The sequence below is a fragment of the Rhinopithecus roxellana genome, chromosome 4, assembly GCF_007565055.1.
Source record: "Rhinopithecus roxellana isolate Shanxi Qingling chromosome 4, ASM756505v1, whole genome shotgun sequence".
NCBI lineage: Eukaryota > Metazoa > Chordata > Mammalia > Primates > Cercopithecidae > Rhinopithecus > Rhinopithecus roxellana.
In genome coordinates, this window is record NC_044552.1 from 36,664,867 (window position 1) to 36,692,503 (window position 27,637).

At 45.4% G+C, this 27,637-nt stretch overlaps 1 protein-coding gene across 4 annotated transcripts in view; it reads left to right on the plus strand.

The window, feature by feature from the left end:
- BICRAL (BRD4 interacting chromatin remodeling complex associated protein like) overlaps window positions 1–27,637 on the plus strand; it is a 127,004-nt gene that overhangs the window by 17,204 nt on the left and 82,163 nt on the right. For 2 of the 4 annotated variants that reach the window (XM_030928493.1, XM_030928491.1), the window contains exon 2: window positions 18,517–18,775. Coding sequence is in view for 1 of the 4 variants with exons in the window: in XM_030928490.1 (XP_030784350.1) it covers window positions 20,485–20,536 (52 nt within the window). In the remaining 3 variants the exon portion in view is untranslated. Of the gene's footprint in view, window positions 1–18,487; window positions 18,776–20,309; window positions 20,537–27,637 lie in introns of those variants that run through there. The other 2 variants (XM_030928492.1, XM_030928490.1) reach the window with 2 other exon arrangements.

Sequence of the window (27,637 nt, forward strand, 5' to 3'; positions counted from 1 at the left end):
ACACCTGTAATCCCAGCACTTTGGGAGGCTGAGGCAGGTGGATCACCTGAGGTCAGGAGTTCAAGACCAGTCTGGCCAACATGGTGAAAACCCCATCTCTACTAAAAATACAAAAATTGGCCGGGCGCGGTGGCTCAAGCCTGTAATCCCAGCACTTTGGGAGGCCGAGACGGGCGGATCACGAGGTCAGGAGATCGAGACCATCCTGGCTAACATGGTGAAACCCCGTCTCTACTAAAAAATACAAAAAACTAGCGGGCAAGGTGGCAGGCGCCTGTAGTCCCAGCTACCCTGAAGGCTGAGGCAGGAGCGTAACAAACCCAGGAGGCGGAGCTTGCAGTGAGCTGAGATCCGGCCACTGCACTCCAGCCTGGGCGACAGAGCCAGACTCCGTCTCAAAAAAAAAAAAAATACAAAAATTAGCCAGGTATGGCGGCACATGCCTGTAGTTCCAGCTACTCGGGAGATTGAGGCAGGAGAATCGCTTGAAACGGGGAGGCAGAGGTTGCAGTGAGCCAAGATCGCGCCACTGCACTCCAGCTTGGGCGACAGAGCAAGACTTTGTCTCAAAAAAAAAGCCTGCCAGGTACAGTGACCCACACTTGTAATCCTAGCACTTTGGGAGGCGGAGGTGGGTGGGAGGATTGCTTGAGCCTAGGAGTTCAAGACCAGCCTAGGCAACATGGCGTAACCTTGTCTCCACAAAAATAAAAAAAATTAGCCAGGTGTGGTGGCACATACCTGTAGTCCCAGCTGTTCCAGAGGCTGAGGTTGGAGGATCACCTGAGCCTGGGAAGTCGAGGCTGCAATGAGCCATGATTGCACCTGGGCAGCAGAGTGAGACTCTGTCTTAAAAGAAAAAAAGGTTTGTGTTGCATATATAGATTTATATTATGTAAACATATTCTATATATACACACACATGAGTTGAGAGATAGGATGTATTTCTTTTTATAGGTTTTTTTTTTTTTTGAGATGGAGTCTCGCTCTGTCACTCAGGCTGGAATGCAGTGGTGCGATCTCAGCTCACTGCAAGCTCCACCTCCTGGGTTCACACCATTCTTCTGCCTCAGCCTCCCGAGTAGCTGGGACTACAGGAGTGTGCCACCATGCCCGGCTAATTTTTTGTATTTTTTGTAGAGATGGGATTTTACTGTGTTAGCCAGGATGGCCTTGATCTCCTGACCTCGTGATCCACCTGCCATGGCCTCCCAAAGTGCTGGGAGTACAGGTGTGAGCCACCGTGCCTGGCCTAGGTTGTGTTTTAAAAAGGTTAGAAAAACAGTTTTGTGAATAAATGATGCCTTGCACTTTATGGGGCTCAAAAGTGTTTGCTGAATTGGAAGAAGAGCTGTCTTTCTGTCATTACAACGCCGTAGCAATAAGGAACTATGCATGCTGAGCCAACTCCTGTAAAATGTCTTGTCAAGTGAGCACCTATTTGTGCTGCGGAGACTTCTCCCTTCTGTAGTTGGTAATAATAATGAAAGTTTGCTTTTACAAAGTAATTATTACAAAGTTGCATTATTATTGCTAAACAGTGAAAGATGCCGCTTTGGAGGAGGGAACAATGGCAGGAAACATTTAGGAATGTGAATGTGTAACAGGGCTATGTTACAAGGGATTTGTAGTTCTGACAATTGGGAGATCTCTCTGGGAGAGATCCCAGTGGTCCATGACATGTAGTAATTTGAAATTTGATGAGGCGCAAATTCAAGTACATCCTAGGAGGCTTGTAGGGAGGGAGACAGTCACTGAGCTAGTGAGTAAGCCACGCCCCCTGCTCCATGTCTGTGTTTAAACATGGCATGCTATTTTTTTCTGTTCTTTGTCTTCACAGCGTAATTCCCTTCAGGTAATAAAAACTCTTTTCATCTGAAGAATGATGATGAAGTGAAAGGTGAAGCTTAAGTGAAAGGTGAAGCTTGAGTGAAACGTGTGATGCAAACATAAGCCAAAGAAGATAGGCTCTTGATAAAAGTGTGATTTCCCCAGAAAGCCAGAGCCAGTACGGGACTTCCTGTATCATACAAGTGGGCGATTCCTGGTGCTCTCTTGTTGGTAGCTCTACAGGCTGTGAGGGATCAAGGCAATATTCTTTGCTGCCTTTTTTAAGAACCTGTAGATGTGAGCATTGATTGGAGGCAATATATAATGATTCATTATATAGCCTGTGGAAGATAGAAACTTAGTGTGTAGAAATCGTTTGTTTAAAAAAAGGAGAAACTATATTATATGTGTGGGGATTTGTTTGTTTGCTTACTAATTCCAGTGCTTTTTGTTTTTGTTTTCTATTTATTTCTTTTGAGACCAGGTTATGAGACTGGCTAATTTTTGTATTTCTGGTAGAGACAGGATTTCACCCAGGCTGGTCTCGAACTCCTGGGCTCAAGCTGTCCACCCACCTCGGCTTCCCAAAGTGCTGGGGATACAGATGTGAGCCACCGTGCCCAGCCTTCCAGTACTTTTTCATCAGTTGCTTTAGGAGTGACTTTGTAAAGTTCTCTGAAATTATCTGAGTAGTCAAGCTCTTTAGGATTGTGTCATCGGTCTCAAGTTTGCCCAGAGCTGGGGCTTTTCCACAAATCTTTGGGGTAAGAGAGAAAGATGAAGACTTGGAGGCAGGACAAGGATCGTCAGTGGGCAAATCAGGACCAGATTCTGCTTCTACCTTCATATGTAGATGCTGACTGTTTTGAAAGAACTACAATAAAGTCACCTGCAGATTGACCCACATGCCTTAGCTCTGAAACATGCAAACTGGCTAACTGGGGAATCCACTCCCATCCCATTCTCTAATATTTGTTCACCTGAACATAGCATCCTGTGATGTGCTTGTGAGTCATAATTGGAATTGTAGAAAGACAGAGAAAGAGGCCTGGCACGGCGGGTCACGCCTGTAATATCAGCACTTTGGGAGGCTGAGGCAGGTGGATTACTTGAGGTTAGCAGTTCGAGACCAGCCTGGCCAACATGCTGAAACCCCATCTCTACTAAAAATACAAAAATTAGCTGGGTGTGTTGGTGAGCACCAGTAATCTGAGCTACTCGAGAGTCTGAAACAGAAGAATTGATTGAACCTGGGAGGCAGAGGTTGTAGTGAGCCAAGATTGTGCCACTGCACTCTAGCCTGGACAACAGAGTTAAGACTGTCTCAAAGAAAGAAAGGGAAAGAAAAGAGAGAGGAATGTCTATTTAATTAATTGTTTAAAAAGAGGAAAAACTATATTGTACGTATGTCGATTTGTCTGCTTATTAATTCCAATGCTTTTTGTTTTCTATTTATGTCATTTAATTATTAATTAATGTCATGTAATTTTAAATGAGAAATTATGCCTCATGTAAAAGTTTTTTTTGTAAAAGGTTAGGCTGAGATTCATTTATCACCTCACCATGGATGCCACCATGAGTCTAACTCTGCTCTCTCAGCTCTGCAAATGGATGTGTTTTGCAGGTGAGCATCTCATCTGAACATCATTAGGTCCAGGAAACAATTGTCCATGCCACCCTGACTGACTTTAATCAATTCAGTGGGTGTTCTGTTAAGTGTCTGCTACCTGCAACACCAGCCAGGTGGCTTGATACGGTAAAAACTCAAGAAATGTTTGCAAGCTACGGTAGTTGGCCCTGGGGTGAGGGGAAGTATAAAAATGAACAAAGTGTAGTCCTCATCTCCTTGAGGCTTGCAATCCAGGGACAGACATGAGGACAAGTAATTGTTAGTCAAGCTGACCCTACTATGTGTTATCAAGGAGGAAAGACGAGGGTAGGAAAAGTGGGAAGGCAGGGGAGGTGTCCATAGGAAAGGAACACCAGGAAACAGGAAGAATACAGGCAGGGCTGGGTGGACACCAATTGAGAAACTTGGGAGTAACACCACATGGCAACAGTGGATAGTGGTCTGGAGCAGCATGGAGGAGGCATGGTGGAAGATGGGGCTGGAGATGCCAGTCATTCTAAGGGTGCTTGGGGACCTGTCAGATGGTTTAGAGCAGGGAGTAAGGCATCAGATTTGTGTTTTAGAAGAAGGTGAAGAGAATGGATTGGAGTAGGGGAAGTGCCATTGGGAGGCTATTATAATGGTTCATTGGATAAATGACAGGGCTTGACTGAGAGCAGTGGAAATGAAATGGAGGTTACTCAAGAATGATTTGTCCTCGTAAGCCAATCTGTGAATTTATAATGGGCATGAACTTACCAACCACTGGAAAGATTAGGTCAGCTGGCCGGAACACTACTTTTAAAAGTGAAGTCCATTAATAATCAAAAGATTACTGGCTGAAAGTGAAGTTAAGGCAAAAGGAGTTGGATGGTGTGAGAGGACCTTTTACCCCATCGATAGCAGTTTTTACATAGCAGTAACACTAAAGCTTAGTCTCTGGTGGGTTGTTGTTCTCTCTGGAGAGATACTTGGCCTGCCACAAGAGGAGGAGCTGCTCCTCTGGCCAGCACTGGACAGAAGCTGGCCAGCATATTCCAGGATCTTTGGTTTGCAAGAAAGTGAGCTTGCTCAGATGAGCAGGTAGAATAATTGTATGGAAAGGAAATAGTCCAACTCCAAAGCTAGAAAGCCAGCCAGGCCTCAGGGGCTCAGATATCATCAGGCACTTTCTCCTCCCTTCTCCCCTCCATGCCCAGTGAGAATCTGCTTTCTTCCTCTCTACCCCAATCAGTAGTCCTTCTGAGTCCATGCACTTACATGGGCCCCATTACCACTTCCCCAAAATGCTGGCCTCGCCCCCTAGGCGTTCTAGCCTTGTAGTCTGCTCCTCACAGCTGACCCAGTCTCTGTGTCCCAAGTGCTAATACCCAGAAGAGAGGATCCCAATGGTCCAGGTTGGGTCAGATGTCTTTCTCTAAGCAGGCTAAAGATGTGATGTGACAGATGCTTTGAGAAAAAGCAAAATGGTAGTAAAGAATGGGTAACTCTAATATATTTTAAATGTTTCTAGACTTCATTTTAACCCAGTGTATTGGTTGTCTATTGCTATATAACAAGGCACCCTAAAATGTAGCAGCTTAAAACAGCAAAGCATTTATTACATCACAGTTCTGTGGGTCAGGAATGCAAGAATAGCTTAGTTGAGTGTTTTTGTCTCAGGGTCTCTCATGAGTTTATAGTTAAGCTGGCCCCTGGGGCTGCAGTCCTGGGAAGGGTAGGCTGGGGATGATGTTTCCAAGCTTACCGGTGAGGCTGTCTGGTGGTCAGCAGGATGTCTAAGCTATTAGCTATTGACTGGAGTCGTCAGTTCCTCACCATGTGGGTCTCTCCATAGGCTGTCTGAGTGTCCTCATGACATGGCAGCCAGCTTCTCCCAGAGTGAGTGATCCAGAGAGAACCCAGGATGGGAAGCTTCTGCCCTATCCTATTAGTCACACAGACCAACCCTGGTACACAGTGGGAGGGAGGATGCACAAGGGTGAGAATACCAGGAGGTGAGGCTTGCTGGGGGCCATCTTGGAAGTTAGTTACCATATCTGGTCAAGAAACATTTCTTTAGTGCCTATTGTGTGCCAAGTGCTGGGACTGGGAGCTACATGACACCGAGTTCCTGCCCCTAGAGCATCAAGCTCACTGTCTGGGCTGGAGAAGCCTCACACAAACACAATACCATGTGTGCTCGGAGCCCTCACCTCTGCCCACCGACCTTCCATACTGCTACCACATTTATCCTCATGGAATTCAAATCTGTTCATAGCATTCTCTTATTGTGTCCTCTTTGTCTAGAATTTTCTTTGTTCAAAAATTTAAAGATCACCACCACAGTAAGAAATACACTTATATTACAAACCAGTGCATACATACACAGACACATTTATAACTGAAACAGATTTCCCAAGTTTACACCCTTACTGCTTGTATGTATTCTGGTATCTTCTGATCTAGGCTGTTTCATTTTTTGTAAAAGCTGGTCACAGTCTCATGAATTGCACAGCCTACTGCATTGTGACCTACAGTGTGGAAAGCAGTGGCCTACGGATCATCCACACTCCCTTCCATGATCTGCAAAGCCCCTCATCATCTGCCCTTCTCCCTCATTTATATTTAAGGACTTTGCCACATACACTCTCTTAGGTTCCTCTACCAGGAGCTCTCTTCTGCCTTTCCCTATGTGATTTGGAGAACTCTTACTCATCCTTTAAAACCCAGCTTTAAAGTATCTCCTGTTCTTCCCTCTCTTAGTTTTTTGTTTTGTTCTGTTTTTTAAGACAGGGTCTCGCTCTGACACCCAGGCTGGAGTGCAGAGGCGTGATCTTGGCTCATTACAACCTTCGCCTCCCGGGTTGAAGCGATTCTCACGCCTCAGCCTCCTGAGTAGCTGGGATTACAGGGGTGCGCCACCACACCCGGCTAATTTTTGTATTATTATTTTATTATTGTATTATTATTATTTTTGAGATGGAATCTTGCTCATATCGCCCAGACTGGAGTGCAGTGGCGCAGTCTCAGCTCACTGCAACCTCCGCCTCCCAGGTTCAAGCGATTCTCCTCCCTCAGCCTCCGGAGTAGCTGGGATTACAGGCAGCCACCACCACACCCAGCTAATTTTTTGTATGTTTAGTAGAGACGGGGTTTCACCATGTTGGCCAGGCTGGTCTCGAACTCCTGACCTCAGGTGATCCACCCGCCTCAGCCTCCCAAAGAGTTGGGGTTACAGGCATGAGCCACCCCACCCAGTCAGTGTTTTTGTTTTTTTCAGTCTGGAGTGCAGTGGCGCGATCTCCACTCACTGCAGCCTCCACCTCCCGAGTTCAAGTGATTCTCCTGCCACAGCCTTGCCGAGTAGCTGGGATTACAGGGGCCCGCCCCCACGCCCGGCTAATTTTTGCATTTTTAGTAGAGACGGCGTTTGGCCACCTTGGCCACGAACTCCTGACCTCAAGTGATCCGCCTGCTTCAGCCTTACAAAGTGCTGGGATTACAGGCGTGAGCCACCGCGCCAGGCCCTCCCCTCTCTTTGAACAGGATTGCTTACTCTGTCCTCCGACTCCCCAGAGCTTTTCACTGACACCTGGGGACTGCTGGGTCCCTCCTCTCCTAGCCTGCCCAGGGCCACCCGAAGCCTGTAATAGATTTTCATTTATCTCTGTAAGAACGTTTACAAGGACATGGAGCAAATTAGCATCACACAAATTACGATGCTGCAAATGAGCGGTGTACAGGGTTGGCGGGTGTTGCAGGCAGGTTTCCTGTCGTTAGCGCCACGTGCTGCAGAAAGAGGACCCCTCCCCCTGTGGGCCGCCGCTGCGCCCGCGCGTCCGTTACAGGTACAATTCGCACCGGAACTTGCGGCCCGGCTTCATTACATGGTGCATTTTAGCTGCTCTGGTTTCTTTTTGTTTTTTTTTTTTTTTTTTTTACTTTTCTCATTTGTTTGTGTTGTTAGCGACAGCCTAGTGAGAAATTGAGCTTCAGGCTGCACAGATAGAAAGGCCTCCATATCTGCATCCCCACCCCTGCGGGGGTGGCGGGGGTGGCGGGGGTGGCGGGGGTGGCGGGGTGGCGGGGGAGGGTTCCTGTCTGAAGTGGTAGGGAAGGAGGGTTTTGAGGTTTTTGACTATTTGCTTGCAAGTATCTAAGTAAGAGATTTGTTTGCCCACATTTGCACTCTCTTGGCTAGCAACCTGACAAAATATTTTCTGATGGTTTTGCGTGTATGTGGTTTTTATTTTTGAGGGAGAGAATAATTTACACCGTGTTTAAATTGTACTGAGATACAATGGCTGTTTTTAAAAATTGCTGTTAACTGGACGGTTGAAGCTAATATAATTCCCAGGCTCAGCCTCTTGGGAGGCTGTCTTCAATAGCATAGTCTCCAATAGACTATGCTGTGAATTGTAACAGAAAAGAAAAAAAAATTAGACACGAGCAAAAGCAATTAAAATATTTCTTCAGCCAGGCGCGGTGGCTCACGCCTGTAATCCCAGCACTTTGGGAGGCCGAGGCGGGCAGATCACGAGGTCAGGAGATCGAGACCACGGTGAAACCCCGTCTCTACTAAAAATACAAATGAAACTCCGTCTCTACTAAAAATGACAAAAAAATTAGCTGGGCGTGGTGGGGGGGTGCCTGTAGTCCCGGTGACTCGGGAGGCTGAGGCAGGAGAATGGCGTGAACCCAGGAGGTGGAGTTTGCAGTGAGCCAAGATCTTGCCACTGCACTCCAGCCTGGGAGACAGAGCAAGACTCCGTCTCAAAAAAAAAATAAAAATAAAAGTATTTCTTCTCCAATATTCGCATTTCTGCGTGTGTCAACAGCTGTGGAACTGTCACAAGATATGCCGATTTGGTTGTGGTATGTGCCTATCTGGGGAGGAGAGGAGAAGGGTGAAGGTAGACTGTAAACAGATCATTGTTGTAAAGTGGTCAGTGGGTAATAGAGGTGTGTATCGAGTGCATAGATAAGGGACTCACTCATTTTAAGCAATATTTTTCAAATGGGGTGACCTCCATTAGTGGATCATGAAATCCTTTTACCAAGTGCCTAACAGCATTTGAAAAAATACAATATAGAATGAAATACATCAAGATGCATCCTCCATAGTAAGTTTAGATGTTTTTTTCCAAAACCTTTGTTTCAATTATATATCTACTGAATTACAACGTGAAATATATTTCTTGGGATTGAGTCTCAAGCAAAGATGTTTGAAAGCCACTGAGGTAGGTGACGGAAGAAGGCTTCCCAGAGGAGGTGGCATTGGAGCTGGGCCTTGAAGAATGGTGGACCTGTGCCACAGGAAAAGGAAATTCCAGGCAGGAGGGAAAGGATATGTCCAAATCTGGATATGTTTGTTCAGGGGCTGGGTATTCTCTGTAAAGGGACCATAGGTTACTAGGAGAGGACTGACTCGAGATATGCCTGGGGAGGCAGGTGGAGCCAATTACCGAGCCACTTGAAAGTATATATTCCACTTCTCAGCTTGCCTCGGAAATTCCCATTCTCTGGTTATGGATTTGGGTTTGGGAATCTGTACTTGCAATAAGCATCCCTGGACAGTGAGGTGCTGATGGAGATGTGACACAACCAGCTCTAGAATCTAGAAAGATGGTCTTTGTAGCAATTTAGATAGGAGATCAATGGGAAGCAATAGGAGGACCTGAATTCAGGTGATGGTAATTGACAAAGAATTACCATCAAGGGAGGATGGTATTCGAGGGAGATTTTGGAGGCGCGTTTTGTAGGGACCAAGGGAAAGCTTCCCCTCCACCCTGTGAAAGTTTGTTGAAAATGAACTGGCAGTAGACAGATTAAGAGGAGAAAAGACATAAAAATTTATTTAATATTTAACATGCATATAGCATGGGGGAATAGCAAGAGAATGATTACCCAATAACCCAGTGAGGTCCAGGTGCCTAAGTACCCTTCTTCATAAGGGAAGGGGAGATGGGGAGTGGAGCAATTTTTTTTTTTTTTTTTTTTGAGACGGAGTCTTGTTCTGTCACCGAGGCTGGAGTGCAATGACATGATCTCAGCTCACAGCAACCTCTGCCTCCTGGGTTCAATCGATTCTTCTGCCTCAGCCTCCTGAGTAGCTGAGATTACAGGCATTCTCCGCCATCATGCCCAGCTAATTTTTGTATTTTTGTAGAGATGGGGTTTCACCATGTTGGCCAGGCTGGTCTTGAACTCCTGACCTCAGGTGATCCACCCACCTCAGCCTCCCAAAGTGCTGGGATTACAGTCACGAGCCACTGCGCCTGGACGCAATTTAAAAAAAAATTAAAAAGATACAAAGCATTGCCATGTTGCCCAGACTGGTCTCAAACTCGTGGGCTCAAGCAATTCTCTAGCCTAGGCCTCCTAAAGTGCCAGGATTATAAGCAAGACCCACCTTGGCCGGCCTTTTTTTTTTTTTGTGAGACAGAGTCTCACTCTGTCGCCCAGGCTGGAGTGCACTGGCATGATCTCGGCTCACTGCAACTTCTGCCTTCCGGGTTCAAGTGATTCTCCTGCCTCAGCCTCCCGAATAGCTGGGATTACAGGCGCCCACTGCCACGCCCAGCTAATTTTTGTATTTTTAGTAGAGACAAGGTTTTGCCATGTTGGCCAGACTGGTCTCGAACTCCTGACCTCAGGTGATCCACTCGCCTTGGCTTCCCAAAAGTGCTGGGATTACAGGCGTGAGCCACCGCGCCCAGCTGGCCAGCCCTTTTTTGGGGATCATGGCCTACTGCACCTTCGACCTCCTGGGCTTAAGCAATCAGAGCAATTTTGAAGTATACCAAATGATTTTTAAGAAGAATAAATGGTCCAGGGGACAGAAATTATTTTGTAAATGATTGTTTTGTAATATGAGTGAGAGGCAGACATTATCTTGTGAAAAAACCCGTCCAGATGTGATTGCATTTCTCAGTCTTCTTTTCTGTGACAAATAATGAGATTTCAGGGAGGTCTGAGACCTAAGGCAATTATGTTTCTCTTTTGCGGTCCAGTAGTTAAGGGAACTTCAGAGAACGTCCTGTGCTTTGAGAGAGAGAGATGGAAGACTGAAAGATGGGGGTTTGGAGGAGGAGAGGTCAGAGAGGCCTTCAGGCCGCTTCTTTAGTTCAGCATGTCAGAGTGCCATCTTTCAGGCTATCATTTTTCTGAGCTCCAACAGCTTCATGGTTTGAGGGAGAATGAGGAGGAATCATAGATAATTGAAAAATATCCAGGGTTTGGTCTAAGTGAAAGGTGGGTGTTGCAAGCATGCACAGAGACTAGAGAGGAAGAGCAAATTCAGAAGGGAAGATGATTACTTTAGTTTTGGTGCTTGCATGTGGTGGGACAGGAGTAACGCATCACATTTTCACCAGGCTGTGTGCAAAATATCCCTTCAGAGCATTAGTGCCCTTTGCTCTGACTACCCAATCTCTGAACATCTTCCTTATTGTCTTAGACCTGACTCAATCCTGACTCACAAGGATTGATAAAGACACCTAACTAGTAGTTGATTGGTATGATTTATAGTGAGAGAGATATATAAACATTTGGAGTATAAGAATACTTGTACCTTTGCTCAGGGTGTCACTTTTACAGTATTAGGGACCCTGGGAAATGGAACTAGTAATTGGAAGATTTAGGAAAGAAAGAATTATATGGTCTAAGGGTATTTCATCAGGCTTTAAAAGTGCTCAAGTAAGAATGTGGCTCTTAGGCCGGGCGCCGTGGCTCAAGCCTGTAATCCCAGCACTTTGGGAGGCTGAGACGGGCGGATCATGAGGTTAGGAGATCGAGACCATCTTGGCTAACACGGTGAAACCCCGTCTCTACTAAAAAATACAAAAAACTAGCCGGGCGAGGTGGCGGGCGCCTGTAGTCCCAGCTACTCGGGAGGCTGAGGCAGGAGAATGGCGTGAACCTGGGAGGCGGAGCTTGCAGTGAGCTGAGATCTGGCCACTGCACTCCAGCCTGGGCGACAGAGCAAGACTCCGTCTCAAAAAAAAAAAAAGAATGTGGCTCTTTAGTGATAAGAATACTTGTTGAGGTCACACAGTGTCTGCACTCCCATTGTCTCCACTCCCATAGTTTTTTTTTTTTCTTTATTGTCAAGAATATTTCTTGGTGCCTGGTTAGTACATACTTATTTCCTTGTCTTCCACTCATATTTACGAGTCATCTTTTTTAGAGTTTTTTTTTTTTTTTTAATTTATTCCTTTTTTTTTTTAGACAGAGTTTCGCTCTTGTTGCCCAGGCTGGAGTGCAGTGGCACAATCTCTGCTAACTGCAGCCTCCGCCTCCTGGGTTCAAGCGATTTTCCTGCCTCAGCCTCCCGAGTAGCTGGGATTACAGGCACTCACCACCACGCCCAGCTAATTTTTGTATTTTTGGTAGAGACGGGGTTTCACCATGTTGGCCAGGTTGGTCTTGAACTCCTGATCTCAGGTGACCCGCCCGCCTCAGCCTCCCGAAATGCTGGGATTACAGGTGTGAGCCACCGCCTGGCCAGAGTGGCTCCTTCAGATGTTTTACCTCTTAGTAGTTTCATTTTCAGAAAGCACACTGACATTTATTGGGCAAGTCCCTTTACATGGGTGTTCTATCTTAGAGACTGGCTTTCTCACCAAGCTCCAAGTGTGCTTTGTAGTAGCACCTTAAAGCCTGATTATGTGACCTCCATTCCACTTCCTCTCCACTCCCCCATCCTCCTGGGCATGGTGGAATAGAAGAATGCTCTATTTAGGAGAGTTAAAGAGTTCTGATAGAATACCAGGGGGACATGGGAACCAATGAATGGCACATCCTGTGGCATGCCTGCCAGCAGCATGTGGTGCCCCCCTAACCTGATGGCTGTCCTCCCCCCAACATACTGTGTGGGGAAATAGTCTACATGGGTAAGACAGGAAGGCCAGTGGGAGTGCTGAATGCTTTTTTTTTTTTTTTTTTAAACAGCTCTGCTATATTGTATTAATTCCTTATCCTTGTACTGAAAGCTTGTAGTTCAGATTTGTTTTTTAAGTCTGTCAAGGAAAATAACCAGCTTGAAACATGTCATTTAATATAGAGACAAATAGCTTTAGTCTTCTACAAGGATGATGTGAAGTGTTTAAATTCATATATTGAATAAAATAATGTAGGCAAGGTACTAAAAACATTTGTAATCACTCCAATAAATTGCTTATGATTGCTTTGAAAATAATTCCATGGTACTTTTAATAATAACAACCACAACAATAATGGCAACTATTATTCAATACTATATATGGGACACTGAAGCAAAGGTTTTTTATTTTATTTTATTATTTATTTATTTATTTATCTTGAATCAGAGTCTTGCTCTGTCACCCACGCTAGAGTGCAATGGTGCAATCTCAGCTCACTGCAACCTCCGCTTCCTGGGTTCAAGCAATTCTTCTGCCTCAGCCTCCCAAGTAGCTGGGATTACAGGCATCCACCACCACGCCTGGCTAATTTTTGTATTTTTAGTAGAGACGGGGTTTCACCATATTGGCCAGGCTGGTCTCTTGGCCAGGTTGGTCTCGAACTTCTGACCTTGTGATCCGCCCGCCTTGGCCTCCCAAAGTGCTGGGATTACAGGCATGAACCACTGAGCCCAGCCCTTATTTTTATTTTTTTAATTTTTGAGACAGGGTCTTGCTCTGTTGCCCAGGCTGGAGTGCAGTGGCTTGATCATGGCTCACTACAGACTCAACCTCCCAGACTCAAGTGATCATCCGACCTCAGCCTCCCAAGTAGCTGGGACCACAGGCGCATGCCACCATGCCCAGCTAATTTTTGTATTTTTTGTAGAAATGAGATCTGACCATGTTGCACAGGCTGGTCTCAAACTCCTGGGCTCAAGTGACCCTCCTGCCTCAGCCTCCCAAAGTGTTGGGATTACAGGCATGAGCCACCATAGCTGCCCAAAGCAAAGGTTTTATATACTTAATATTATTGAACTGTCCTCCAACCAACCTGAGATATGGTTATTACTATCTCCATTTTACAGATGAGGAAACTTAGGTGAGAGAAATTTTTAAACTAGGCCAAAATCACATGGCTAAAAAATGGCAGTGAAAACTGGAGAGAACTCTAAACCATTAGTCTATATAGTACTGCCTGTAATCAACTGGGCAATGGTTTTACATGGTTTAAGGAGAGTTATTTTACCCTCTTAATATGTGGATCGCTAGATAGAGATATGCTAATTTCTTGTAGATCTTGTGGACTAGGCTGTTTTGCCTTTATTGCAAAAATGTTGATTGTGACCAAACTATATACAAAATAACTCTGATAGACTCTTAGAGAATTTAAGGATGGAGATGATGATCTGGCATCCTTGAAGAGCTCCCTATCCAGGAGGGAACATAAGAGAAACATACCAGGTTGAATCATAGGAGATTGCCATTGAATAGTCACATGGGAAGATCTCACAGGGCTTAACCTGACACATAACTAAAATAAGGCAGTACAGTTGAATGTATTGAACTCTCATGTTTCAGGCACCATGCTAAACATTTTACACTAGTTCCTGAACCCTTAAAATAACTCTTAGAGGTGGGTACTATAATCATCCCCATTTTATAGATGAGGAAGTTGAAGCCTTGAGTGGTGAAATGACTTGCCCAAAGCCACACACCTGGTAAGTGACAAAATTAGAATTTGAACCCAGGTCAGTCTGAATACAGAGCCAGTACACTTAAACCTCAGAATATAAGTACTTCTATAGGTACAAGTAAAGATATATACCTTATGTATGCACACTGATAATTTAAAAAATTTTGTTTCACACACACTCCATAGGACACTTATTCTTCTGGTATGTGTTGATATTTCTGTGATCTGGATACATCTGGTCATGTGTATCACTGCTCAATCTCCAGCATTTTCATTCTCCACTTCTGAGAATGTTTAACCAACCAAGGGAAACATTTGGAGGGAGAAAAAGAACACTTTCACATTTCATTGTTATGTGGACACTGGGCCTGTTTATTTGGAGGTCCAAGCATGTGTTAGAACATTTCAATTATATTTACATCCTCCTTTTTTGTCTGTCCAGTTGCCTTTCTTTCTAAGTCACATACACAGATGGGAATCATAGGAATGGCCAGTTTATTGTACATCATTAAACTGTAGTGAATACAGTTAAAGCTATTTGCATATAGTAAAGCCATTTGAAGAACTTTCCTCTTAAAAAGTTTTCTAATCTTACATTCAGCTACCAAAATCCTGTCTATATAAACTATAATTCTAAATTTTAATATACAAAGCATATCCCTCATTTAAATGAAGTTTTATAATAATCTGGGGAAAAAGTTGTTTTTGTTTTGTCATATTATTAAATAATTACAATTTTGGTTGTACCTGGAGAATCTGAAATTCTCCTACTGTGTCCCAGTATTTTCTAAACTTCTCCTCCAGATTTAAAATTAGGTAGGACAACTGGCATTCTCAAAGTAGGTCTTTACTAATTAGACAGCTGTCCCCTCTGTACCACACCACTGAACTCTAATGTTAACATTGAAACAGCAAAGACTGCTTGTTCCCAAGATCCTTTTCAGGCCTGACAGAGGGTGAGTTTTGGGGTCAGCCAGACTTGGTTCTCCTGTCTGCCCTTATTAGACTGATGTCCCCAGGCAAATTGCTGAAACTATCCTATTGGGAACCTCATTTACAAAATCCAGATAATTAAACCTTATTCTTTGGGTTTGAGTGAAAGTTCATATGATAATGTGTATAAGCATCTAGCATAATGCCTGGTGGCACTTAGATGACCTTCAATAAATGTCAATGTTCTTGTATTTGGACATTATCTTTAAAAAGCCTGCAATGCCCTAAGCTCTTTTTGAGTATATAAATTCAGCTTTGTTAGGTCATTTTTAAAGTCAGATTTCAGTTTCCTTGCAATTGTGGCTGACTTGGGAGGATAGCTTTCTGAAATCCATTACTATTTCATTGGAGGGCCCAGCACCGTGGCTCACACCTGTAATGCCAGCAGTTTGAGAGGCTGAGGCAGAAGGATCACTTGACCCAGGAGTTCAAAACCCACCGGGGCAACAAAGCAAGACCCTGTCTCTTGTTTTTTGCGGGGTGAGGTGGGGACGGAGTCTCGCTCTGTCGCCCAGGCTGGAGTGCAATGGCGCAATCTCGACTCACTGCAACCTCCATCTCCTGGGTTCAAGCAATTCTCCTGCCTCAGCCTCCTGAGTAGTTGGGATTACATGCTCTTGTCACCACGCCTGGCTAATTTTTTTTTTTTTTTTTTTTTGTATTTTTGGTAGAGATGGGGTTTCACCATGTTGGTCAGGCTGGACCCCTGTCTCTAAAAAACTAAAAAATTGGCTGAGTGTGCTGGTGTGCACCTATATTCCCAGCTACTAGGAAGGCTGAGGCTAGAGAATTCCTGGAGCCCAGGAGTTCCAGGCTGTAGTGAGATATGATTATGCCTCTCCACTTCAGCCTGGGTGACAGAGGGAGATCTGTCTCAAGAAAAAAAAAAAATACACACACACACACACACACACACACACATATATCATTGGCGCTGTGGAGCAACAGCTGTAAAACTTGCTTGGTGGGTCCTAATTGCAATGCATAATATATGGACTCTTGAAATGTAATTCTTAGAATGGGTATTATAATTACATCCCAGCCAATCCAAAGGCACCTTAAAACATGTTTAAAAAATTTTCCAAGCCAATTAGAAAACTGGTTGGTCCAACCATCAAGTGTAGAGAAATATGCTAATTTATGCAAAGATTACTATTCCAAGAAGCCCTTGGATGCATTTGAAGCAAAGTATCTGAGAAAACACCTCGATGATGCTGTGTGATACTAAATCACTGAATGTATTTTTAAGGCACATTTAAATATAAAGCATACATTACGAACGACAGAATGGCAGTACCAGAACAAGATATGGTATTTTTCTTTGTTTGTTTTTTGAGACAGAGGCTTGCTTTGTTGCGCAATCTCAAGTGATTCTCGTGCCTCAGCTTCTCTCTAGTAGCTGGGACTGCAGGCACATGCCACTACGCCTGGCTAATTTTTGTATTTTTGGTAGAGACAGGGTTTTGTCATGTTGGCCAGGCTGCTCTTGAACTCCTGGCCTTAAGCGATCCTCCCATCTCGGCCTTCCAAAGGGATTACAGGTGTGAGCCACTGCACCCAGCCAGATTTTTTAGAGACAGGGTCTCACTCTGTCAAACTGCCCATAGCTCACTGCAACCTCCAACTTGTGGGCTCAAGCAGCCTTCCTGCCTCAGCCTCCCCAGTAGCTGGAACTACAGGCACGTGCCACACATACCTGGCTAATTTTTGATTTTTTTTTAGAGATGGGATCTCATGCCCTGTTGTCCAAACTGGTCTCAAACTTCTAACCTCAAACAATCCTCCTCAGCCTCCCAAAGTGCTAGGATTACAAGCTTGAACCACTGTACCCTAACTAAAAAGATCTTCTGTATTGACTATGACAACATTGTATGCCGGCCTCAACAGATTTAATTTATGCAACATAGTCTAGTTACAGTATCCTTATATATGCAAGAAAGGTGTACTACCATTATGTTTTTATTAATGCTGAGGGGATATAGAAACAATACAATAATTTCACTTAAATAATTTTAATCTAGGGAGAGTTTTATTGAGAAGTCACCAAATATCTGGGAGAGATGGGTTTGAGCCGTTTGAGAACAGCTACTCCATAGGCAGAGCAGCTGAGCATTCTGTTTATCAGCAGGATCCTATTGCTATATGTATTACAAATGATTTTAAAACAATTTATAACATTTCTGAGGCTTAATATGTATTTTTTAAAACCTGAATTACATTCTGTACAATTCACCTTTTACCTATCCTTGATGTTTATTTAAAATAAAAGACAACAAAAAAAACCCCGGTATATTTTGTGGGCATTTGTAGTTAACCTGGACTACAAAGGCACCTGCTCCCACTCCAGGCCACATAATATTGTTGTGTTGTTTTGTTTTGTTTGTTTTGAGTCTTGCTCCGTGGCCCAGGCTAGAGTGCAATGCCCGAGCTCGGCTCACTGCAACCTTTGTCTCACAGATTCAAGCGATTCTCCTGCCTCAGCCTCCCGAGTAGCTGGGATTACAGGAGCCCACCACCACGCCCAGCTAATTTTTGTATTTTTAATAGAGACAGGGTTTCACTATGTTGTCCAGACTGGTCTCGAACTGCTGACCTCAGGTGATCCACCCGCCTCGGCCTCCCAAAGTGTTGGAATTACAAGTGTGAGCCACCGCGCCCGCCCTGGGCCACATAATTTAAATGCTTTGGATACTAGATGGTTTACAGAGAAGTTTCAACAATTTGAGATTTCAGATTAAAAAATGGGTGGTAGTTATACTTGGACCAAAGAATGTTAAAAGATTGACTAGCTCTCTTTTAAGAATGAGGGGATTATGTAATGAAAATTCCGTAAATATGAAGATAAAAGGTATCTACATAAAGAGAAGGCAGTAGAATGTTGTGAGCGTGATTTACTCTGCCTCACCTTCCTTTTGGTCACTAAAGTTTTTTGTTTTCCTTTTTAATGTTCACATATGGGCTTCACAGGTAAGGTTTCACGAATTTTGGAATGGACAAAGAGTGTTGCAAAGAAAGCTTAGTACATTTAAAAGTTAGGACGAACCAGTTATTTGCCTAATAACTAAGTTAAAAGTGGTTTTGGTTTTTAAAAAGCATATGCAAAACGTATTTACTGAGGCTTGCTCTAATTAGAGTTCTAAACAAATCTTGTAGGTTTTTTTTTTTTGTCTTTAATCTCCCCGTTCCCGTGTCAAGCTAAAACTGTGTGTGTGTGTGTGTGTGTGTGTGTGTGTGTGTGTGTGTGTGTGTGTGTGTGTGGAGAGAGAGCCTGCAAGAGAATTAGCACGCACCTCGTGGATCTTAATAATTTTTTTTAAAGCCAAATAAAACTGTTTCTTGAATAAACCAGTACATTTCTGAAGTTAAAAAGAATCCCAAAGGAAACAGGAATGAACATCTTTGGAGCTTGATTTACCAAAAAAAAAAAAAAAAAAAAAAAAGATTTTTTAATTAAAAAAAATCCTAATCTCCACATTTTTTGCCAGGCGAGAACCGAAGTTTGGAGGTAGACGAGCAGGCGAGCGGTTTGCCCGGGCGCAGAGCATGAAGGCCGGGCGGGCGCGGGGAGCGGGCGCCCGCCGCCCGGCGCGGGGGTGAGCGAGAGAGAGAGCGGAGCGCGTGTGGCCGGCGCCGCTCGGCCGGGAGCTCCCGCGCTCGCGCCCCGCGCCCCGCGCCCGCCGCCGCCGCCGCCCCTGTTGCGATGGCGCAGAAACCCCGTTGACAAGGCACTGCTTTTTCATGACGGTGAGTTTCCCTTTGAGTGTATTATAATTTTGTGATAAAAATTTCAAGGAGAAAAAAAAACACACAACCTCCTTCCTCTGCCTCTTTCCTTCGGGGAGGGGAAAAGAGAGGGAGGGGGGTCTGGAGATCTGTCTCCAGACAGAAAAGAAAGAGGAGCAAATTAAACACCGAGTTGCCAAAACCAGGATATTAGGTTTCAGCCCAGAGAGCTATTGGCTAAGGCTGTGTTTTTTTTTTTGGGGGGGGGTGGGTTTGTGGGTGGGTGATGGTGGTGGTGGGTGGATGTTTAATGGACACGGAGAAAAGGGGAATCGAGTGTTTATGCCTTTCCCAGCGCTGCCGGGGCCCCGGGAAGACCAAGTTCAGTGTCTCGGGCGGGGGCGCAGGCAGGCAGGGGGCGGCGAGGCCGGGCCGGGGGCGCCTCGGCGAGGTGGGGGCCCGGCGCCTTTCTTTTTCCTTTTTTTTTTTTTCTCTTTTCCGCGGATGCAAATTTCTGGAGCGGGGAGAGGGAGAGCCCGGGAAGGGGGTGGCGTGGCGGTTGGTGGTGGGGAGGGGAGGGGAGGGGAGGGAAGCCTTTTAATGACTCATTGATTGAGCCGGTTTAAAATTAGTTGTGTGCGCGAGTGTGAGTGTGTTTTCCGCCCCCCGGAGCCGCCGGGAGCCGGGAAGGAGGGAGCAGGGCTCGGCGAGGGGAAGACGGCGCGGCGGGGCCGCGAGCAGGGGGCAGGGAGGGCCTGGAGTGACGGCGGGCGAGGAAGAAAAATAAGCTTTTCCAATCTCCTCCCCTCTGTTTCCCCCCCTCGTTTCTTTTCTCTCTCGGAAGCTCTAGGGTGTGAATCACATTTTCTTTCTTCTCGGCAAAATGGACCCCGCGTCTGGGGAGGGGGAGGGGAGAGGGTGGGGAGGGAGGCGGCGGAGACGGGGTTTATTTTTCATCCTGGCTTCGTCCTTCCCGCCGCATCTGCGGGCGGCCGCGGCGAGGAGAGCAGGTCCGGGCTGCGGCGGGGAGAGCTCGGGCCGGCGAGTCGCCGCGGCCCCGCTCCCACTCCGAGCCCGAGGCGGCGGCGCGCACCTGCCGCGGGACGGCCCCTTCCCAGCCGCCTCGCTGCCTTTCCGAAGCACCGCAGAGGATCTGCGGCCGGATCCGGCCGAGCCCCCAGCCGCGCGAAGGGTCCGCGGCCGGGTTCGGCTGAGTCCCCAGCAGCGCGGAGGAGTCGCGGCCCAGCAGGGTGTTTCCTACGAGGCCCGTGCTGCCCGCAGCGCCGGCCAGAAGAGCTGTGTGGCTGGGACGGCGCTTTTTTGGCCGAGTGCGCGCGGGCTTGATGCTATTCGCGCCCCCCGAGTCGCCCCAAATGCGGGATCTCGGGTGGGGGGTGCGGTTGGAAGACGCTAAGATGGCGCTGGGCCTGGCCTGTCGCCAGGGCTGGTGGCGCAGTTGCTCCGCAGGCGCCATCTTTCTCGCGGCGCGGGCGGCGCCCTCCGAGGACATCTCGCTGACCGGGGCGCCGCGAGGCCCGGGGCCAGCGGGAGGCGAGAGCACTGTGCTGAATTCTGGAGATGGGACCGGGGTCGCGCGGCCTTCTCCTTCCCCACGGCCCCAGAACCAAAAGACGAGGCTGCCGGCTCGGAGCGGGAAGGACTGGGGTCAGCTTCTTCCTCCTTCCCACTTGTGATGGAAGAAGGGGACTGGGCGTCGAGCCTCGCGGCTGATGGGTTCCCTCCCTGACCCCGCACCCCCACTCCTCCCAGTCAAAATTGGAGGTGAGGCGCTCCTGCCATTTTCTCTCCTGCGGTCTGAGAGTGGACGCCTTTGTCTTCTCTGGCCCGGCGTGGGGGCAGGGCATTGAGGCTTTTCCTTCATTCTCCAGTTATTGGAAGTAGAGTCCAACCAGGTTACAAAACTAAAAAAAGAGTCCAGGACGTTGTCTGTCTGCCTTCCCATAACATGGTTCTCTTGTGGGTACCCTACGCTTCGTTTCTTAGTTTTACTCTAAAACAACCCTGAGGAGACATTTACTAGTCAGATTGTGAGAAGGTGATGGGTTCCAGTTTTCTGAAACTTCTTGTTGGCTTTCATATTACTTCAAATGGCAGTGAATGAAAACAGTTTCTTAGAACGCTGATCTGAAAAGTTAAATAATGCTTTAAAACACTCTGAAACTTTTAAAAAGCAAAACTGCATTATTAAAAGCATCCACGTAAGTATCTGTTGGTAGTAAGTATCTATGTTAGAGATGGGGGAGGGGTTTAGCGTTTACATTGTTACTGAAAAGAGGAGGGGAAAGATTTGTAAAGCTCTGATTTCTCTAGAAGTCCGCAGACATGGAAAGTAAATAGTTAATTTCTAGTATAGAAAAATAACACAGTGATGCCAGTAGGTGTGTCCTTGTGTTTGTAAATATACATAGTGGATGTTTTAGACCATTTAATAAGACCTATCATATACTGAACATCTGTATGCCAGGAACTGTGCTTGATGCTTTGTATAATTTCTATTATATCAGCCCTGAAATAGTGATTTTATGATCTGTCTACCGGGGAATGAACTAACGTTCACAGAAGTATAGTAATTTTTCGAGGTCTTGCAGTTTTTAGTCAAGTTGCCATTGGATCACGAAAGCTGTATTTTTCCCCCTACACCTGTGGTTTCCAAATCTGAGCATCAGAATTAACTTGGGGGATGTTTTTAAATAGAGATTTGTAACATCACCTCTTCCACCATCATTTGCTAGGGCCAATGGGGTCCTTTAATTATGTGTCAGGCGCTCCAACTTCTTGATGTTCAATGTTGACATTCTGGCCCACCTTGCACCCGCTATACCCAAAGATCTAGTATTCATTCCAAAGCTTTGCAGGTGATTCCAGTGTGACACAGATACACATTTGGACTGTCTCGTACTGTGCTATGCACTGTTCTGCTGGCTCTTTTGAATTGGAACGTGAGAATGGAGGTCCATATAATTTTGAGTTTCAGCAGTTTTTTGCTCACATTAGTCTCAGTTTTATTTTCTCCATTCTAGCTGCCATTTATCAAATAATCGAAATTATTTCCTCAGAAAAAAAGGTTTAGGTATCCTAAGACCTTAAAATCTCAGTACATTTTTTAAAGTATATTGTCTCATTCTCTTGGGAAGTTATATGACATACAGGCTTCTAGGTCTAGTCAGGCCATCTAGTTTAGTCAAGACAGCTGTGTAACAAACATAGCATTGAGGCAGGGCACGGTGGCTCATGCCTGTAATCCCAGCACTTTGGGAGGCCGAGGCGGGCGGATTACCTGAGGTCAGGAGTTAGAGACCAGCCTGTCCAACATGGTGAAACCCCATCTCTACTAAAAATACAAAAAAGTTAGCCGGGTGTGGTGGCAGGTGCCTGTAATCACGGCTACTTGGGAGGCCGAGGCAAGAGCATCACGTGAACTGGGGAGGCAGAGGTTGCAGTGGCCCGAGACCGCGCCATTGCACTCCCAGTCTGGGAAACAAGAATGAAACTCCAGTCTCAAAAAAAAAAGAATCCAGGATTGATCCAGAAATTAAGAATAGGGTAGAAAAGACCCTGATATAAAGACCTGAAGATAAATCCTTAAAAGAAAAGATTGTTTCCTGAATTTTGAATTGACGTATCTTCTGGGTTTTGGGAAGTAGGATGGTCAAGTTATGTGGAACCTAATAGCAGAATATGGATAAAAACACAGGTCAGAGCCAGGCACAGTGGCTCAGACCTGTAATCCTAGCACTTTGGGAGGCTGAGGTGGGCGGGTCATGAGGTCAGGAGTTTGAGACCAGCCTGACCAACGTGGTGAAACCCTGTCTCTACTAAAAATACAAAAATTAGCCGAGCATGGTGGCACGTGCCTGTAATCCCAGCTACTCAGGAGGTTCAGACAGGAGAATGGTTTGAACCTGGGAGGTTGCAGTGAGCTGAGATGGCACCACGGCACTCCAGCCTGGTGACAAAAAACACGGGTCAGGAAGAAGCATCTAGAGCAGGTGATGAATAGATGACCTTACTAAAATGAGAAAGAGAACTAAGTCAGTGATGAAATCATTAACTTCTCTGGATTAAGGATCATGTATTTTACTTATTTTATGCTTTCCCTTGTTGATTCTTCTCAGATCGTTGTGTTTAGTAATTGCTAGGGAGAGGAGTTTAAAACTTAGATTTTTGGCCGGGCGCGGTGGCTCAAGCCTGTAATCCCAGCACTTTGGGACGCCGAGACGGGCGGATCACGAGGTCAGGAGATCGAGACCATCCTGGCTAACATGGTGAAACCCTGTCTCTACTAAAAATACAAAAAACTAGCCGGGCGACGTGGCGGGCACCTGTAGTCCCAGCTACTCGGGAGGCTGAGGCAGGAGAATGGCGTAAACCCGGGAGGCGGAGCTTGCAGTGAGCTGAGATCCGGCCACTGCACTCCAGCCTGAGTGGCAGAGCGAAACTCCGTCTCAAAAAAAAAAAAAAAAACTTAGATTTTTGATGCAGATGTCAGAATTATGCCATCTTTGCATATGTCCACATTGGAAAATTTTTGTAAGGAGCATCTGTTGAATACCTCTGTGCAGTCTGTCCAGTCTAGACCACTAGGTGGGTGGAGTGACTTACAGTTTTTGAAGGGAAGTCACTTCTGGTTTTCTCCCCTTGTTTTTTATGGTAAATGCCAAAGTAATTATAATCTTTGACTAGACTAAAATCCAATAAAGCTTGAAATGAGGGGGATATCTAAAATAAACCTGCTTAGAGGGAAACAGTAGCTTCTTTAACCTTTATTGGAATTTAAGACCGTCAAGATCTCTGCACTCAACGGAATTTACAGTATAGTGGGGAAGGACAGAAAATAGTTAAAAAATCAATGACCATTTTGTCTAGGAAGGGCCAAGGAAAGTCTCTTTGTAGAGGTGATATTTGCGCTGAGACTTGAAACATGAACTTGTGCTAACCATGTGAAAAGCTGGGGAGACATTCCAGACATGGGAAGAAGTTCAAAGAACTGGAAGGTTGGATGTTAGACTGGAGAGAAGGCTCCTCTGAGCAAGGGGAGAAATTAAGAATAGGGTAGGCATGAGATGGAGATGGAGAGATCCTATGGGTCTTCTTGTGTTACGTCATAGGGGGATTTTTGGATTTTATTCTAATGGCAATGAGGGGTTTTAATTTGGGCAGTGATAATGTTTTTTAAAAAATAACTATTTAGAGGAAGAGAGGAAACAGGGAAGTTAGGAGCGTATTGCAGTAGTTAGCCCAAGATCAATAGTATCTCGGGCAAGTAAAGTGGCAATGAGATACAGCAGAGTAGACAGCAGCTTTCACATATATATTTTGGAGATGGAATCAGAAGGATTTGCTTAATAGGTTGGCTGTGGAGGGAGAGGGAGGAACCAAGGGTGCCTTCAGGTTGCACGCCCCATCCATGGGCTGCTGATGGTACCATTTGCTGGTTGGAGAAGACTGGAGAAGGAACAGGTGGGGAGGGGTGGGTAGCAAGAGTTCCGTGTGGAACCTGTTGTATGTTTGAAATACTTGGGAGACATCCAAGTGGAGAGTTAAGTAGGCAATGAATATTTAAGTCGAGCTGAGGGGAGTGATCTAGACTGCACATAAATTTTGGGAGTCACTAGTGTACAGATGGCATGTCATGGAACTGATTGAGATTGTTTGTGGCCTTAAGATCAAGCTGTAGGAGACTGATTTGACTAGTAAAACTCTGGTCTCCCACACAGCCAGCTCTGTGGGGGGAAAAAAAACACTAAAACACTAACAATGGCTAAAGCTTGGGCAAAGGAGACTGAGAAGTTTCAGCTATTAAAGTGGGAGAGTGTTTTATTTTCAAGAAAGAGGGAATGGTCACCTCTGTCAAATGCTGCTGGTAAGTTACACAATGAGAATAGAGAAATGTTTATTCGGATTTGACAACATGATGGTGACTGTTTTGACAAGTGGTTCAAGCCACATTGGAATGCTTTGAAGAGAGAGTAGGAAGGGAGGTGAATATCGACACCTCGTTAGGGAAATTTTGCTGCTGTAAAGTGGAGAGAAACAGCTTAGTGGCTTCAGAGGGAGATGGGGTCAAAGAAGAGGGCTTTTTGCCTTTTTTTTTTTTTTTTTTTTTTTTAGACAAGGTGTCAGTCATCCAGGTTGGAGTGCAATGGTGCAAAGTATGGCTCACCACAGCCTCAACCTCCTGGGATCAAGTGATCCTCCTACCTCAGCCTCTTCTGAGTAGCTGGGACCACAGGTGTGCACCACCATAACCCAACTAATTTAAAAAAAAATTTTTTTTGTAGAGACAGAGTCTCCCTGTGTAAGGAAGAGGGCCTTTCTTTTAAACAATGGGAACCTAGATAGGCTAACGAGAATATTTAATAGAGAAAGTGAGACTAATCCAGAAGAGAGACCAAGACTACCAATGGAGCAGCATCCTTGTTTTTTTTTTTTTTTGGAGACAGAGTTTTGCTCCTGTTGCCCAGGCTGGAGTGCAGTGGTTCAATCTCGGCTCACTGCAACCTTCATGTCGGGTTCAAACAGTTCTCCTGTCTCAGCCTCCCAAGTAGCTAGGATTACAAGTATGCACCACCACACCTGGCTAATTTTGTATTTTTAGTAGAGACAGGGTTCCACACGGTGTGTTGGTAGTCTTGGTCTCTTCGCAAGGCCAGCGACTTAAACGAAGAAGGGGTAGTGGATGATTTCAGGAGAGATGGACACTTCACCTTGAGCAACAGGACAAGGAACTGAGTAACTGGGAAACAAGGTAGTTTCAATGCTGGGTATTGTTGAATCCCTCACCATGGCTTGGGGCCATGAATTTAAAGTGAAACCAGTCAGCTGAGCTAGTTGTGTGATTTTTTCTCCTAGCAACATTCAGCTGTTATGACTGCAGCAAAGAGCAGGCAGGTGATCAGTTCACCCAAAATTCGTGTTTTGCCCTGCAGGTTTGACAGAGGAGAAGCAGTGCCAAAGGCTTGAGAGTAGTTGCAAGGGGGTGATTTTGATGATGAACCTTGAAATGTTAGCCAAGTAGGAAAGCAGGAGAAGAATCGGGGTTGGGGCCATGAAAATCATTACTGGCTTAAAGTGAGTTAATGGGTACAGAGTTTCATTTTGGGAAGATGAAAAATTTCTAAAGCTGGATAGGGCTCTTGATTTCACAACAATGTGAATGTATGTATTGCCACTCAACGAAACACTTTTAAATAGTTAAAATTCAGTAATTCTATAGAGAAATAAAGGGTTTTCCCAATCCTGGGGAAAAAAATGGTTAAAATTGCACTTTGGGAGGCCGAGGCAGGCAAATCCCTTGAGGCCAGGAGTTCGAAACCAGCCTGGCCAACATGGCAAAACCCATATCTACTAAAAATACAAAAAAATAGCCAGGCATGGTGGCACACACCTGTAATCTTAGCTACTCAGGAGGCTGAGGCATGAGAATCGCTTGAACCTGGAAGGCAGACATTGCAGTGAGCTGAGATCTCCCCACTGCACTTCAGCCTGGGTGACAGAGCTAGACTGTCTCAAAAAAAAAAACAAAAAAAAACCACACTTAAATATTTGTGGCAGATAGAGGTGTTATTTGCATATGGAAGAAAATTGCTTTGGAAATGAAATCTCAGATTAATGAAACTAAAGAGAAAGTATGTCTTCTTATCATGGTACCAAACTTGAGGGTGCATAGGTCACCTATAGACGTAGAGATTCTAGAATAGGACCTGAGAATATTACATTATTTGCTCCTATGTTTACTGTTTTGTTCTAAGCCTTTATCACACAGCATTCAAAACAAGTTGAGCGCTCAGTAAACATTTGCTGACTCAGTACTTGCAGAACCTAGGTAGAGTAGAATGATGGGAATCAAAAGGAAAGCAGTATTCTGTAGAGATCAGCAATACCTTATAAGAGGGATCTGTGAGAAAAAGAATCAAGACCATTGAATGTGTGGTGGGTTATAGCATTTGATGTTCTGATCTGTGCAAGTGATGAGAAAAAAATGTGATTACAGAATAGGAAAGGAGAGAAATAAGCATTGAGTTCCGTTTTTTGTTTGTTTTTTAGACAGGGTCTCTCACTCTGTTACCCAGGCTGGAGTGCAGTGGTACAATCGTAGCTCACTGCAGCCTGAACCTCCTGGACTCAAGGGATCCCCCCACCTCAGCTTCCCAGGTAGCTGGGACTATAGGAACGCAACACCATGCCCAGATAGTTAAAGAAAAAAAAAAAATTTTTTTTTTTTTTTTCGGAGAGACGGGGTCTCTCTTTGTACCCAGGCTGGCCTCAAACTCCTGGGCTCAAGCAGTCTTCCCACTTTGCCCTCCCAAAGTGCTGGGATTACAGGCATGAGCCACAGCATCCTGCCAAGAAAATCATTTTTTTATTTAAACAATGTCAAATGGAAGTATGTAGCACCCCCCCACCTTCTTTTCCCCATTCTTTCCTCTTTGAATCTGCTGTCATTCCCTTTTTCATGAGTTTTCTTTGCTCCCCAAATAGGCTAAACAATAACCGTAAAGTGAGATTAGAGAAAATAAGAATGGAGTAGATGATGGAATTCAAAGTAGCTGTCTACATTCTTCACTGAGAAAGATAGCTTTGAGTTAAAGGTGAGAGGAGCAAATCTGGAATGTATCCACCGTGGGGAAAACGGGTGAAACAGCGTGATTTACGTAGCATACCAGATGCGTTTCTGCATGGCATGGCTCTTGCTTGATGAATAATGTTCTGTATAGTAGAAGTTGGCCGGGCGCGGTGGCTCAAGCCTGTAATCCCAGCACTTTGGGAGGCCGAGACGGGCGGATCACGAGGTCAGGAGATCGAGACCATCCTGGCTAACACGGTGAAACCCCGTCTCTACTAAAAATACAAAAACTAGCC